This window comes from Chelonoidis abingdonii, chromosome 22 (assembly GCF_003597395.2).
Source record: "Chelonoidis abingdonii isolate Lonesome George chromosome 22, CheloAbing_2.0, whole genome shotgun sequence".
Lineage (NCBI taxonomy): Eukaryota > Metazoa > Chordata > Testudines > Testudinidae > Chelonoidis > Chelonoidis abingdonii.
In genome coordinates, this window is record NC_133790.1 from 13,893,988 (window position 1) to 13,909,800 (window position 15,813).

Consider the following 15,813-nt stretch of genomic DNA (forward strand, 5'->3'; position numbering starts at 1 on the left):
TAAACAACTTAACAGCCAGGGAGGGGAGGCCACAGGAGAACAAAAACAAAATGGAGTATGGGGACAGCTGTAAGAAACAAAATGGAATAGGGGGATAGCTGTAACAGACACTTGTGAACCCTTTGCCAAATCCTCCCTCCTGATGCACCCCTCCCTGTCTCTTTGCACCCAGAGAACAAACCGGCCCTCTTAGTTTTCCCACCCCAAGACAAACAGACCCCTCCCAGTTAGCACCCTAACGTGAGCAGACGTTCCATCCCGCTGCTCTGACCCACGCTGGCTGGAGGGTTGGGTGTCATTCTGAGAGCACTGAGTTAGCGTGGACACAGAGCCCGTTCTCTCTGCCCTTGGTCAGTATAGCTCAGTTACGGAACCTGCCTCGGGCAGCGGGGAACATCTAATTAGCATCATGTCAAAAAGCAAGAGAGTGGGTTAAATTCAACTCTGGCTGTGCTTTCACCAGAGCTAAATCTGGCAACTTAACTGCAATGGCAAAACCATTATAGTGGCTTCCTGGCGGGGAAATTGCACAGCTACCAACTACACTCTTCCCCTGGAGGCACAAAAATCGCCAGTTAGATTGCACCTGTTCCTCAGCAGGGGCGGTGCCATTGTCGTAATCAGCACCTAGATGTTCAGTGACACTAGATACCTTAATGAAGAAGAGAATTCCAGCCCGCAAGCAATCAGTCAGTTAAATAATACCAGTAATGATCCAATTTTAATGGCTGATCTGAAGTGTTAATAAAGGCAGAGGGGGACTGCTGCTTTAACAGTGCATGGTAGGCACTGACTGGATTATTAAGGAATGCTATAGCATTGCAGACATTTCTCATCAAGCGTATCACTTATTCAGAGATGTAGCTCACTGGCTAATCCACCTGAAAGACACCTCTCTCCAACAGAGGTCTAGTCACTATGTTTTTTTTAACTATGTCAACACTGTCTGTTACAGCAGGAGAAGCTCTCCCACCGACATAGCGCTGTCTACACTGGCACTTAGGCTGGCATAACTCAGTGGTTTTCAAACTGCAGGTTGCAACCCAGGTCAGCACTGCCAACCAGGCCATTAAAAGTCCCGTCGGTAGTGCTGCCCAGCTAAGGCAGGCTAGTCCCTACTTGTTCTGACACCGCGCTGCGCCCCGGCAACAGGTCCGGCTTCTAGGCGGGGGGGCCACGGGGCTCCGTGCTCTGCCCCTCCCCTGAGCACTGGCTCCGCACTTGCCAGGAAAAAAAGTTGGAAAACCGCTGGTATAACTTGCACCCCTGAGCAATGTAAGTCATACCGAAGTAATTTGTGATGTAGGCAGAGTCCCAGAAAGCTTGTTTCTCTCTTCAACAGAAGTTGGCCTAATAAAAGATATTACCTCACCCCTTGTCTCTCTGATATCCTGGGACCAACACGGCTACAACAATATTGCATGTTCTTTAACCCAGTTTAGTTCACAGCTTCCTGAATGAGAGAGTCTCTCTCTTGCGTGTCTCTTGTTAGATTGTGACAGGCTGTATTTTAGATCCAAACGTACAGCCCAGCTACACACACCTACCAGTATTAATTATTTACATCAGGAATTCAGATACTTGAGCCTGAAGCTTTAGGAATGAATCCCTCCAAACTTTGAACTTCCTGCCTCCTTAAGGGGCTGATCAGACCCTGATTTCTTTGTTTCCCAGATTGGGCCTTGGCAAATATGGTTGAGATCTTGAGCCATCTTCACTACTGGTGTAAAGCAATTCATTGATTTAAAGAGTTACAACCCTGCTGATTTTAGAGGCAAATTAGGGCCCTTTCTTTCTGAGGACTCAACGTCCCATAAGGGACAGTGGCCAAAGTACTGTTCTCTGGAGTCTCTAATGATTCCCACTTCTCATGCTCCTCTCTGCATGAGGACATTTTGAGTCAGGTACTCAGCTGGTGTCAATGGGTGTAACTCCATTGCCTTAGCAGAGCTGCACCCATTAACACTAGCTCAGGAGCTGATCTTGTATATGTCTCCTTATCTTGTTAGCTTTAATATTGCTGGAGGCCAAGAGACTGATTTCCTGTGTCCTTTCTCTCTGACAGGTAAGATGTGTATTGAACGCCGGTTGTCGGCTCTGTTATCGGGGATCTGTGCATGATTTTAAAAGTGCTGCTCGCCGCGAACCTCACGCCAGCCGATCACGTTCAGTTTCCGATCACCTGCTGCAGTGGTAGAGAAGGAGCCTGGCTGCGGGGAACCTGGAAGACAAACTGCTTGATCTTATTTGTAGTCGTCAGGAAGGTTTTCCGCAGTAGGGATTTGGATTCTCTTTTAGGGGGACATATGACAGCAGTGATTGCAAGCACTTCCCCTCCATATACACTGGGGGAAGATGGAGGAGAGATTCAGGGTTTTTCCCTTTCTTGGTGGAGGGGGCGAAGGATAGAATTTCCCTTCCTCTCACTTCAGACGACAAGGCTGCTGCCTTGCCCTCCTGCTCAGAGCCGGAGTATTTTAGTGCTGCATCCATTGCTGGCGGTGGATGTGCTGAAACCATTAGCAGGAAGTTTCAAGTGAACTGTTCAGTGAATTGAGAAGGGTGGAATTCCAGGCCAGTTGCATACTTTCCCCATCCCTGCTGATAGCCAAGCACTCAGGAACTGGCTGTTGACCTGCAGCTGCTCCCTCTCCACACTCGCCCTTCTTGTGTATGTCCTGCCACAGAGCACTTCCTGTGTGGTGGAGAGGAGTAAGGTGGGGAAGCTGGATCTCTTCCTGGAGTGTTGCTGAAGACAGCTGCAACCTTCCGAAAGACTTCCTGAGCAATGCTGGAACCGCGTCGCCACTGAGGAGGCTCCCCTGTACCAAGCATGAGGAGGCGGGTCACATCCCTACCTGGATGGGGAGCAACCAAGGACAAGAAAGTTGTGTATATATATTTAAAAATGACTCTAGCATTACAAGAAGCCCCGATGGTTATCAGTACAGATCCAACAGTTGGTGGTGCCCATGCTGTCCTCCTTTCAGCTGTTGGTTAGCTAACCCTTTCCCCCACGGGCCCCTCAAAACACTAACTTTGTGACTCAAAGAAGCACTTTACACACTATGGGAACTTTGACAAGTTGACTTTGCATCACACGGTGACCCCGGAACTTCACGACTGCTGGGAATGCTGTTCTTTTGTTCCTCATTGTTTTATTGCACTACGTGTGTGTATCTGTATGAATACATATTCCTCGGGGCGAATATGTATCGCTATATCGAGTGTGTGTCACTGTATGTATTTAACTGTACTGTATCTTGTGCATGTGCAGCAAACAGCAGTCACACGGTCCATGTGCTGTTCCCCTCCATGCCAGGCAAAGCTGACTTGAAATCCTGCAGTACCAAGAGGTTTTTTTATTTAAATGTTCTTTTTAAGGACCGTCAGTACAAAGCTCTATGGTTTTTAAGAGCTCAAGAACAGACATTGAGATCTTAAATATTTACAACCGAAAATGCATTTTTTTATTGTTTTGCTGCTTAATTTTTATAAAACAAACCAACCAACCCTTTTAGTGTTCAGTTACCTTCAGCATTTCTTTTTAAGCGACTGTGTAGCCAAACCAGGCCTGTGGGTGTGGGCGGTTGAAGACCTGTTGAGGCTTGGATGCTGCGAGTGTGTGTGTGAGGGGAAAACTGGTTGGCTCTGTGTGTGTGTGTGGGCGTGTTTTAATTTATCAGAGTCATGGCAGTATTTTGTTAGCGCTGAGTGGAAAAAGTAACCTCCGTGAACGAAATGCGAACCGTGGGCTTAGCTTTTGGGATCTAATAACATTTTGCACATGGTGGTTAAATATTAATTACTTCTCTCTCTCTCTGCCACTGTAATTTTTTGCATGTTTTTTGTATGACACTCTTTGGAAAAAATATTATGCAAGGAACAACTCTGACGTGTGAACCAGCTTTATCTGTGGTAAGCTGGACACTTCTCGTGGCAGAACACAACAGCAAATAAACCCCCGCTCCTTTCCAGGAGCGTTTGATTACATGATGTCACTTCAGTATCAGGCCTTCATTGCTTCGTTCATTCACAGCCTGCTGTTGCTGTGGCTATGTGTGCCTGTTCCTAAAATAAAAACAAACCTGTGGCTGGAGATGTTAAACAATAAGCAGACCACTTCGGAAAGGATCGCCACCAGTCCTGCAATAGGCTATGCTACGAGTGCAGTACGTTAACCTGGATGCAGTGTGGAAACAGGAAACCGGGACAAACTTCTCAGCACACACGTGCTTTTCACACTGAATGCCATGGATACCCCACAAACTTAATCGCTTATTGCCAAGTATTAGTCAGTTGCATCCCAGGATTCGTGTGTATGCCACAGGTGTACCGATCCGATCCGTATACATGACAAGCTCAGCACTAACCTTCCAGCTGTATTTAATTACTTGAATGTATCAAATTTGTCCACATTCAACGTATATAAATATACATTGCTCCAAAAAAAAAGTGGTTTACAGATCTTCAACCAATATATAAATAAATATATATGTGTGTGTGTGTGTGTATGTGTGTACATAGTATATATATTTCTCAATACTTGAAACTTAGCCACTGTGCTTGGATTTAAAAAATAAACAACGAGAAAAAGACAAAACAAAAAAGACAGATGATTTCTTTTGCCATCACTTTGATGACTTTATTTGTTATCTAAATGCATGTAGCGTGAATCCAACTTTTTTTTGGTAAAAAAAATAGTATTTATTGCTTTGTAGACAATAAGGAATGCAAAAAAGAAGAAAATTTGAAATTGCTAGTCTAGTCGATTCACTATCGTCATGGGTTTGTTACTTGTTGCAGCGTTTGTACATAGCGTCTTAAATAGATTTCAAGAAACCTCAATCTAATACCACGTATCTTCAGGTATGTGAGAAAGTGTATAATGTTATTCTTTAAAAGGTAATGCGCGATTGTCAACTTTTTTTTTTAATTTGTGTTTTGTGTGACCTTTTTTTTTCTTTTTGGCTTTAAATTGTATAACACCGATTTAAGAAAATAAAACTGATTTGAAATTGTCCATGATTGCATATCCGTTCTCCAGTATCACTTCGTTGGTAGCATTAATGATAATAATACCTCGCTGTTATTGAACACGTCTCATCGGTAGAACTCAAAGTGGAGGTCATGTCAGTTTACAGCTGAGAAATCTCTGTGATAAGCAGATGATAGCTAGATCCCACCAGTCCTGCAAGCACTTAAACATGGGCTTAAGTTTCCCCCCATGCTTAAGTATTTGCAGCATTGGGATCCTGGAGCGATTTGGTGCACCTTGAGGCTAACATTTCGTGTCGTGGTTCAGAGGCCTGAGGGCAGATTAGAAGCACAACCCAAATACTAGGGTTGTGTGTAGCGATTTATGTTTTGAACTTTTTTTAAGAAATGTGGGTTTTGGTTGTTTAAAAAACTTTATTTCATTGATATGGTAACAAATTCCCTTGATCTACCAGCTTTTCTATTCCTGGTGTCTGGCTTAGACTGTTTTTTTGTTGTTGTTTGGGGCGGGGGGGGGGCGGTGTAGAGGGAATTTCAGCCAAAAAAGTTCCACTGTTTCCAAGAAAAATTAATTGTCTTGCCCATGTTAAAACTACCTCTGGCGATATTTCCTTTGAGAGGCTCTAGTGCCCCCATCCTTCAGAGCAGGGTCTTAACATTTGGCAGGGGGTAGCCTTTGTGCCAGGGGTGTGCCTCTTGCCTTTCTCATGAAAATCTGCCCACATTTGGCCAAGCTATAAGCTTTTTGAAAAATTGCAGCTTGCACATGCTCAGTAGAGACTTGCTAGAACTTTGCAGCTGAATTCGTGGACGGTTCCATCTATACTGGTCCTGTTCCAGCCCAGGGCTGAGCAGAACTTCCCTGTAGTTGGAGCTCTGAGCTGCTGCAAGGCCAGGCACCAGAACTGAGAGCAGGGAGCCTGTGTCTCCTCTGTTCTAAATGAACACATGGAGGAGGACGCTGTCTGATTTGAATGCAGAGAGAGAATAGATTGGGACAAGGAGTCTGGTGGGAGGAGATTGGGTGGGAGAAAAACTGAAGTTGGGGTGTGGGAGACTGGAACTGGCTGGGCAAGGAGACTGGGAACATGGAGCTGGGAGGAGAGCGATCGGGAAATTGGGAGGGGGAGTCCTGATGGGTGAGAATGGACCTTGAGATGGGGACTGGGATGAGAATCTTGAGTAGAGATTGGGATTAGCTACTTGAGAATTAGAGTGGGAGGGAGGGGCCAGGGGTATGGAACTGGGACAAGATAGGTTGGAGAGGATGGGGTAGGAGGGGTCACACTTGGAAGGAATGGGTAAAAAAGTCTGTGCCCAGTGGGAGCACACTCCCATCCAGACCCCAGAGCGCAATCCAAGATTACTGAGTCTCACCATTCCTCTGCTGTTGGCAAGTCTCTGGGAACCCCAGCAGCAAAGTGTGTTCTCCATCCCCTTCTTGTGCCAGCCCTCATCGGGAATGACAACATCCTGCTGCTATCAGTTACTCTGTTAACTCCAGTGACAGAGCTCTGTGTGGCAGAGCTAAACTTTCCGCCCCTGCTGATGACCCACGTGGGTATCCCTCGGCGGCCACATCAAGGAATTCCTGGTTTTTTTCCAGTTTGCTGTTTTAAAAAGTTGGAAAATGACACACAACGGTCTATTAAAAGAACCTTATTAAATTGCAGAGTTAAGCACTCAGAGCTAGGAAATGCCATCAGGGCAAATGAAGGTTGCACCGGCATCTTTAATTCTGGCACTTCCTAATTTTTTGAATGTTTGGCTTTGCAACCTTACTCTGTAACCTAGTTCTTTGTGTGGGCTGTGGTACATAGAAACTATGGGAACAGTTTGATGAAATGTAATTCCAGAATATGCTGGTTCATCAAAGCTGAAACATACGTGTCTGTGTATGTATGAGCAAGAGTGTGCATGTCTGATTCTCAATCTTTCATTCTGCAGTCAGATGATAAGAGGACATGCCTGAGATGCGGGAGACCCTGGTTCAAGTCCCTGCTCTGCCTGATTTAGAGAGCTCTGTGATGGAAAAACGTTGCTACAGACCCACACTTGAACCTGTCTCTCCGACATACGTGGTGAGTGACCCAACCACTTGGCTAGTCTGGATTTCTGAATTTTTTAATGAAAAAACACCAAAGGGGCTACTTTAAACCTTGAAATTCTCCATGGACCACTGTTTTCCAGCCAGCCCTGCTTAATGCTATCCATTCCATCTCCCACCCCCGCCTTTCCTGCCGAAGGGAATTTGATTCATACCGGCTCTCGCTGAGAACATTTTTTCCTTGAAATGCTGCTATCGAGTAAGTTATCGTTTATGGTGACTCATTCGGGGACTTGCTTTTCTCAGCAGAATTGCCCCGTGCGCAGGATGGTCTGGAGAGTGTGTAGTTCAGCAGTTCTCAAACTGCAAGTCGCAACCCTGTTTTAATGGGGTCACCAGGGCTGGTGTTAGACTTGCTGGGGCCCAGGACTGAAGCCTGAGTGCCAACACCCCGTCCGAAGCTGAAGCCCAGGTCCCACTGCCCAGGGCCAAAGTCCGAGGGCTTCTACCCTGGGTGGCAGGGCTCAGGTTACAGGCCCCCTGCCTGGGGATGAAGCCTTTGGGGTTCAGCTTTGCCCCCTACTCCAGGGCAGCAGGACTTGGGCAGGCTCAGGCTTCGGTCCCCCCTTCTGAGGTCGTGTAGTTATTCTTATTGTCAGAAGGGGGTCACGGAGCAATGAAGTTTGAGAACTCTTGGTGTAGTTTAAAGAGATGGGGGGGAAAGCTCTTGGCACAGCTTTGATAAGCATTTTATAAGTGTGCCCGGTTGGCCTTCCACGATTCCAGCCAAAACAAAGCTCATGTAAACATTGAAATAACAGTTGGCTTAGCTGCTCTATACATTTCTGCCTAGTGTGTAAAGCCTGAGGCATGCTCGGAAGCCATGTATTTATTTTGAATGGGTATAAAACTTTGCTCTGTGGGATAGCTGAGATGTGCATCAACTCCCTGTAGTATGGTCAGGGCATGAATTAGAGGAGTTGTAACAGTATGTAGCAGAGTCTTTGCATGCTGGAAAGGACCACGGGCTGGGGCGGGGCTTTTCTTTTGAAGCTACCCTTTGGGGAGTTAAAGAACTGTGGGAAAAACTTCTAGCCGAGCAAACTTCAGAGAAAAACCATGTAAACAGCACTTTACACAGTAGGTTAACAACTTTCTGCTGAGTCCATGGGACTCTGTGCATAGGCAGTAAACCACAGGGGAAGGGGATGAACACAAGGGGAACCAGTCCTCTCTTCTGTTTTATAAAAGTGTTAAAAATGTGCTTGAGGGGCCCGTGGATTTTGGTGACACTAGTGTAAATTACACCGCCTTTCAGACAATCATGAGCTATTTTAGAGCTGTTGCTTTTCTAGTCTAAAAACTTAAGCCAAGACATTTCTCCAGCACATTTGGCTTTGTTCTCATCTTATATTTCTTAGCTGGTAAACACGTCTGTTCAGTCCACTGTCAAAGTTCAAAGGAAGGGTGATGCCAGCGAGGAAGTGCTCAAGAGCTGGTGTTTGAAAACCCAGAGGCTACAAAGCTCAAGTGTTCCAACTTTAGCTACATGCACAAATCCCTTCTTCTCTTTAAGCTCCGTTTTTTTAAATGGGGAGTTAATGCAATCAAACCACATTTTAACCACACAGCCCCTACTTCAAACTACCATCGAAAAGTGATAGTCCTCCGCCTTCCCCTTCAACCATGCTTTGTGGCTAGTTTTATAGTGAGCTGACCTTAGAAGCGTACTGTTTAGGTCTGTGCTGATTGATGGCGCTCTTGGAACTGATCAGACTTAGTAGCTGAAGAACTTTGAATGACTGATGGATTTTGTGGTGAGGACACGGGGTGGTTCGGGCGGGTCACAGGAGATTGTGCAGCAGAATGGCTAATGGGTTAAAATGGATTTTGTGGGCAGAGAACGAACACCATTCAGACAAACCCCACTGCTTGGATTTTAATGGACTCTGTGTGCGTTTAAATATACTGCCATGAATGGAGTGTGGACAATAGGTGCTGGCTTGACAGCCCTGGAAGTTAGCATCTGTCATTCTCCAGCTGGGGACGGCGTGTGTAGCAGGAGGGCAAAACATACTGTAGTGTTGTGAGGCAGTCTCCCTCGGGGCTGAACTGAAATCTCTTGGGTTAGTGTATGCACATCAGAGCAGGGATTGTCACTGTCTCCTTACTGTGTGTGGGTCCAGCGCCCAGCACAACCATCCTCCAGACCTGACTAGGGCCTTTGGGCTCTACTGCAGTACAAATATGTGTAGCTACTGTTCCTCACACGATCCAGCAAATATTAGAAACGAGGCTACCATAGTGAACCCCTCCAACCTCTAGCAGCTCAGCACCCAGCTGGTGAATATGCTGTGCTGAATTCATCACTTGCTTCAGTGGGGTTGTAGCAGAGATGAATGTGGGACTGAAAGTTGGGTGTGGGCTGAGTGCTGGCCTGGGAACCAGGCCCTCCTGGGACTTTCAAATACTAGTTTTGCTCCAGGGTCTGTCTGTCTGCCCTGAGGCCAGTAACTTCACCCCTGTGGGACTCACTTTCTCCATCTGTAAAATGGGTTGCTTGGAGGCTTAATTAAGGGATCTTGGGTAAGTGTCTCTAATTGTGAAGCATGGAAAGATCCCCTGGAGTTACAGTAGCTCCAGTTGGAAGAAAAACTGGGTCAGTCAGGAGTCTTAAAGTTCCTAACACTTGGTGTTGGGAAGGTGAAACTTTCTCATTCCATTTTTTAATATTTCTGCTAAACTAATGGGTTATGAACATCTGACTCAAAAGGCCTTTTAGCTCTAAATAGTCATCACTTTAATGCCACTGAACTCGTTTTATTCACACATGGCTTGTTTTGTAACCCTCATTAAAAAAGTAAAGTAAATCCATGTACTCATGTCTGAATATCAGTGACATCATCGCAGACTTTTCAGAAGCCTTCCAGATCCATCGCTAACTTAGAGATCTCAGCCCTTGACCTTCCAATGATCAGCCCCACTCCATCCATCCATCCATCTTCTCGCTACTCAGCCCCAGCTATGATGATCCTCCACCATTCCTTCCATAATAACTTTCTCAAGGTTAAAAATAAAATCAAGCCAAGGCTGAAGACTTGAAATATTGAAACTTCCACTATTGTAGTCTATATTAAAAAAACAAGCTTTTATAGACTGATTTTCTCTTACGAAAGAAGTCATATTTTAGTGCAAATGGGTAGAGTTAAGGTTAAGCGTACAGCCTTAATACTAACGTTTCTGACTTCAGTACTTGCTTGCTATTAATACTGGTTTTTGTAAGCACGGAGTTAAAAGTATATTAAAATATTTGCTTTGAGGTATATGTATTACTATTAAAAATAAAAATAGCCACATCTGTAACATTTAATATATAGTTCCTGTGGCTCTTTAATCAGCTGTGCCTCGTTTCCAGATGAGACCGGACAGGGGGCTGCCTTTGTGGAACAAATGTTTCACCTAGAGGGAGCACACAACTTGAAATGGTCTCTTAAAGCTTTAAGGCATCCAAGTTAATGAAAGGAGAAGACATTAAACTTGAAAGTCCCACAGAGAGGCATGTGCCACATGTTTACAACCTACCCCTAGCCTTTCATGCAGAGCCTGAGGCCATTAAACGGGTCAGCCATTAATCTCTGTAATAATTTGGCATTTTCTCTCAAAGATGGCAGCAGCTCCCTTACTGTCTAGCCCACATACAGCTGCTGAGCAGGGCTTCTACTTATCTCTTCTTGGACATCTGGTCTCCTCCTTATGGGCAGGGGATTTGGGACATCACTCCAGTCAGGCCTTTGCTGCAAAGTCAGCGTGGGGCCTATCTTTCTCAGCAGGATGTGCCATAGAATGCTGTATGACCGCCTCCCTAACTAGCTGGTGTTGGGTCCTGTGTAACCAGCAGCACTCCACTACTGAATGTGTGATTCTGAGCCATAACAGTCGGGCACAGGAGAGGAGAAAGTGGGTTGGAGAGTGGTATGCGATTCACTTAGGATCCAGGCTGCACTGGATCAGCTGTCTGGACATTGCAGTTGAAGACAGTATGTATAATCCTCAAGTCAGGCTAATTCACCGGTCTGCTGGGCTATTAGGTTTGACAAGGATGCATGTTTCAGAGTGAAGGCTTAACTGTGCATATCAGAGATGGGCCCACGCCACACTTGCAGTTCTGGGTGAGCAGTTCTCAGGCCCACCTCCCACATATTGGCACATTTATGGATTAGACTAATTATACTTGCTGGAAGTACAAATATGGAGCTGTTGCTTCAGACCAGATCTGCCATCACTATCGTTCAGCACAAAAGGAAAGGACAGGGTTTAAATTCCACTAATCTTAGAGGGCCAAAGTATCACATGAAGGTGTAAGAAGGTGCATGTGGCTATTAAACTGGAAATGTCTCTAATCTGTGCAATGCAAATAGGCGTTTGTAGGTGGAAACGATGTAGTTTTGTGTACAAAGAGTCCATCAGATGTACAGCCTCTCCAGTGTGCTCCTAGAAAGGAGGATTGGGTGAGTGCACCAGAAATGCTCATCAGCAATATTTTGACCTGTTGATTGCAGGGATCTTCCTATATTTTTAATGTAACTTTTTTTCTTTTTTCCAATGAGCAGAATTTTGTCCCTGTTGTTTGTATTACAGTAGTGCATAAAGAAATGGGCCCCATTGTGCTGGATAGAGCTGGCTGGAAAATTTGGCAACAATTTTCGATTGAAAAAACAATTGTGTCAGAATAAATGTGTTGATTGTGACAATTTTTTTTGATGGGGGGGAAGTCAAAATGTTTTGTTTCAACAGTGTTGATTTGATTCATTTCTATTTTTATATTCTACTCCAATTAATGTAAGTATTGTTATGTATTTAATATTGTGTATATAGGATATATTTAACATTTTAATATGGAAAAATGAAATCAAAACAACTCTGTATTGATTTTTGTAAGTGAAATTAAGTGATGTTGTCAATTTTTTTTTTCCAAATTTTCTGTTTGTAGAAAATGTTGCATTTCTATTCCAAATTGAACGTATTCTTTTTTAAATACAGAAATTTCTTGTGGAAAGGAACTTCTGGTACTTGACCAGCTCTAGTGTTATGCACTGCAATATACAATTTCAATTAAGCTAAACCCTGGTAAGTCTGGTTTAAGCCCAAATAAGAGTGTCGACTTTAGCTTTTTGCAGCGGTTTAGAATCAGGCTGTATGTTAAACTGGTGCACCCCTGCATGAAGGAAACTCCCCCAGCTAATGTCTAACCCGCTTAGATAAGAGAGCTGTACTTCCCACTGCCAGAGTGTGTTAACTTCCCCCATGAGGCAAACTTTCTGTCTAATAACATGAAGTCAAGACAAAGCTAAACACTTCGGGTTTGTCTACTCTGCAAAGAAAAACCCATGGCACTGAATCTCAGAGCACTGGTCAATTAACTCAGGCTTGCAGGGCTAGAAATAGCAATGTCACCATTCCCACTTGAGCTGGAGCCCAGACTCTGAGACCTTCCCCACTTGCTGAGTTTCAGAACCTGGGCCTCCAGTCCAAGCCCAAACATCTACACTGATATTTTTAGCCCCGCAGCCCCAGCCCTGCAAGTCTGAGTCAACTGACCTGGGCCCTTTGACAAGAGTGTATAAAATCTCTCCCTACATCCCCAGCTGGGCCCCAATCAGCAAAGTTCTTAAGCACATGCCTAAGTCCATCGCTACTTAGTACGTTGATTAAGTCTCTCCCTCCCCCTACCCTTGCCATTTGAAGTCTACGGGACTTAAAATTAGGTCCATGTTTATGTTGTTTACTGAATCAGTGTCTGTTTCCTCTGACATTAAAACAAAAATCTGCTTTCTATATTATAGTATTGTGGATGTTTGGTCTTTTATTTTTTCCTGGACAATTAGCCGTTAAAAGTCATGCAATATACAGTATAAAAGAAAGGTAATTGTCCCTGGATTTAGTATAAGTCTCTGATCTGAGCTATGATCTTGATATACCAAGTTGTTCGGGGCCGCCCAGAGGATTCCGGGGGCCCGCGGTATTTCGGCGGCGGGTCCCAGAGCGGAAGGACTTCCCCGCCGAAGTGCAGCCGGGTCTTCGGGGCACTTTGGTGGTGGGTCCTGGAGCGGAAGGACCCCCTGCCGCTGAATTACCACCAAAGACCCGGCTGCACTTCGGCGGCGGGTCCCACTTCGCGGTAATTTGGCGGCGGGGGGGACCCCTCGCTGGTGAAGACCAGGGAGCAGAAGAAGCTCCGGGGCCCGCAAGAGTTTTCCGGGGGCCCCGAAGCGAGTGAAGGACCCCGCTACAGAGGTCCCGAAAAATTCTAATGGGGGCCCCTGCAGGGCCCGGGGCCTGGCGCAAATTGCCCCACTTGCTTCCCTCTCCCCGGGTGGCCCTGAAGTTGTTAACCATCCCTGTAGGGATTGCACAGGCAAAACAATTTTTGGGGGGGTAGAATTGCAATAATGCACAAGGAAGAACTCGCCTACCAAAAGTCATTCCTTTCAAAAAGGTGAAGTGGTTATGGTTAAAGTGTGGGTAAAATGGTAAATTTCCACAGCCTCTCCTTACTCCAGGACTAGGGGAGCTGCAGTAGGAGTAATCCCCTTGATCTCACATAAAGTGCATTTTAAACATTAAAAACACTGTCCTCTCAAAAACCCCAAATGGACAAACTAAAGAGGCTGGTGCAAAGCAGAGAAGCCAGAGTCCACTCCTTGAAGTGTGTGAGGCAGAAGAGAGGTTCGGGTGGGGAGGGGACTTCACAATAAACTTGTAACCTTTATACAGTCTTTAAAAATCAAATAAATAATATTTCTCTAGCCAAATAAGATTAGAGCAAATTGCAGAAGCAAATAATTTGTTCCCTTCCACTGCTCTTCGGTTCACCCTGTCTGATGCATGATAAGTGGTTAGTAAGACTTCAGCCTTCTATTATCTAATTAAAATTAAGGCCCGTGAGGTGGCATGGGTTGCTGAGACCTGTCTGGCAGAGGTGGCAGGGCTGTTTGGCTGGGTCCTCTATACATTAGGAACAGATGGTCAAGAAGATGATGGGAATGTGCTGTTTTTGCATCCATTCTGAAGTAGAGCACAGCTCCCATCTCAAAACTGAGAGTTCAGGATGCAGTGAACATGGGCTGAGTTTTAATGCCCGCTGTGGAGATTCTCTAAGGCCAACAAGGGAAAAGCTCCTATTCTCTGCCCCTTGTACCATTCTGTAGCCTCTGCTCCAGCTTTTGGGCATGTGTAGGTTTGTGCCCCTGCTGCTTCTGGCTGGAGGGGCCAGGGGGACTGTATAGTGGGAGATCAATAGGCTCTGCTTCCCCAAGCCCTACTGCATGGTGGTTCTCAGGGAGACCCTGTGAAAGTGGACTTTCTGATGCAATGGGGGCACTCATACCAGTCCTCTGTGTAGCGGAACCACTGCCATGAGGCCTTCTAGCATTGGGAACAGATTTGTCTCGGTGAAACTCATGAGCTGCCTCCCTTCATCTCCATGTGGTAACCAAAGCTTCCCTGTCTTGGTTTTATCCCCTCGACACTGCAATGAAGGGCTTTCCATTGCCCGTCTAGTAACTCCCCTGATCAAAGAAAATCAAACCTTAACAAGTAGGAGCGAAAGGATTTCTCTGCTGCCTCTGGTGGCCTTAGTCACTCCGTCTCTCTGGGCAATGTTATAAAGCATGTCTGTTTCAAAGTGACTCCTGCAGTTCAATTGCCGAGCTGTTGTGTTGCACCAGACTGCATCAAGAGGCAGGTAACTGAAAATAATTTTCCCAGGAAGTGATGCATCCAGAGCCAATAATTTTCCCAGGAAGTGATGCATCCAGAGCCAATAATTTTCCCAGGAAGTGATGCATCCAGAGCCATCGAGAGAGAGAGAGAGAGAGAGAGAGACACACACCCTTTTTTTTCAAGTGGTGGTGTCACTGTGTTGGTCCCAGGCTATGTGAGGAAACAAGTTAGGTGTAATATCTTTTATTGGACCAACTTCCATTTCCTGCCAAGATCTGAAGAAGAGCTTGGTGAAGCTTGAAAGCTTTTACTGCCCTTCCACCAAGAGAAGTCGGTCCAGTAAAAGATATCAGAGGGGTAGCCGTATTAATCTGACTCTGTAAAAAGCAACAAAGAGTCCTGTGGTACCTTGTAGACTAACAGACGTATTGGAGCATGAGCTTTCGAGGGTGAATGCTTGACAAACTGAATATTCACCCACGAAAGCTCATGCTCCAATACATCTGTTAGTGTATAAGGTGCCACAGGACTCTGTCGCTTTTTGCAGTAAAAGATATTACCTCACCCACTTTGTCTCTTTTTTTCCCAGTCACATTCTGATCTCTTCTGTTGTAAAAGAGCACCACTTGCTGGTTCCCATCCTTGTTTTAGATTTGATTCAGGCTCATTACACAATTGCTATAGTATCCACTTCTGGACCCACTGATTGTGAGATGTATGTCTGTGCACCGGCGTGGGACTCACCCCTGCAGCGTCTCCTGCTGGTCTCTCAGGGAATTAGCTTGTCCAGCCTCCGGAGCAGCCTCTGCAGGCCAGTGTCCTGCTGCCGCTGGCCCCCATGTCCCTCCCAGGACCTGGTGCCCCTTGTCTTTGGGGTGCTGCCCCCTGGCAATACCCCCACAGTCTCAGGGTCTCCCCACTCAGGGGAACCCCCAGGCCTCTATTCCCACCTTGCCTCAGTCATGGGCCACTGCCCGTCACCATCTAGCCTCTCCCCCCCCCCCCCCGACTCACTGGAGCAGACTGCAGTGTAAAAACCACTCATC

The 15,813-nt window shown here is 45.8% G+C and overlaps 1 protein-coding gene across 3 annotated transcripts in view; it reads left to right on the plus strand.

Moving 5' to 3' along the window:
* The window catches only part of ULK1 (unc-51 like autophagy activating kinase 1), a 106,811-nt gene extending 102,062 nt beyond the window's left edge, over positions 1-4,749 (plus strand). For all 3 annotated transcript variants that reach the window (XM_032805985.2, XM_032805986.2, XM_032805987.2), the window contains one exon: positions 2,066-4,749. In XM_032805985.2, coding sequence (XP_032661876.1) covers positions 2,066-2,121 — 56 coding nt within the window. In that variant the 3' untranslated portion in view covers positions 2,122-4,749. The remainder of the gene's footprint in view (positions 1-2,065) is intronic.
* The last annotated feature ends 11,064 nt before the right edge of the window (positions 4,750-15,813 follow it).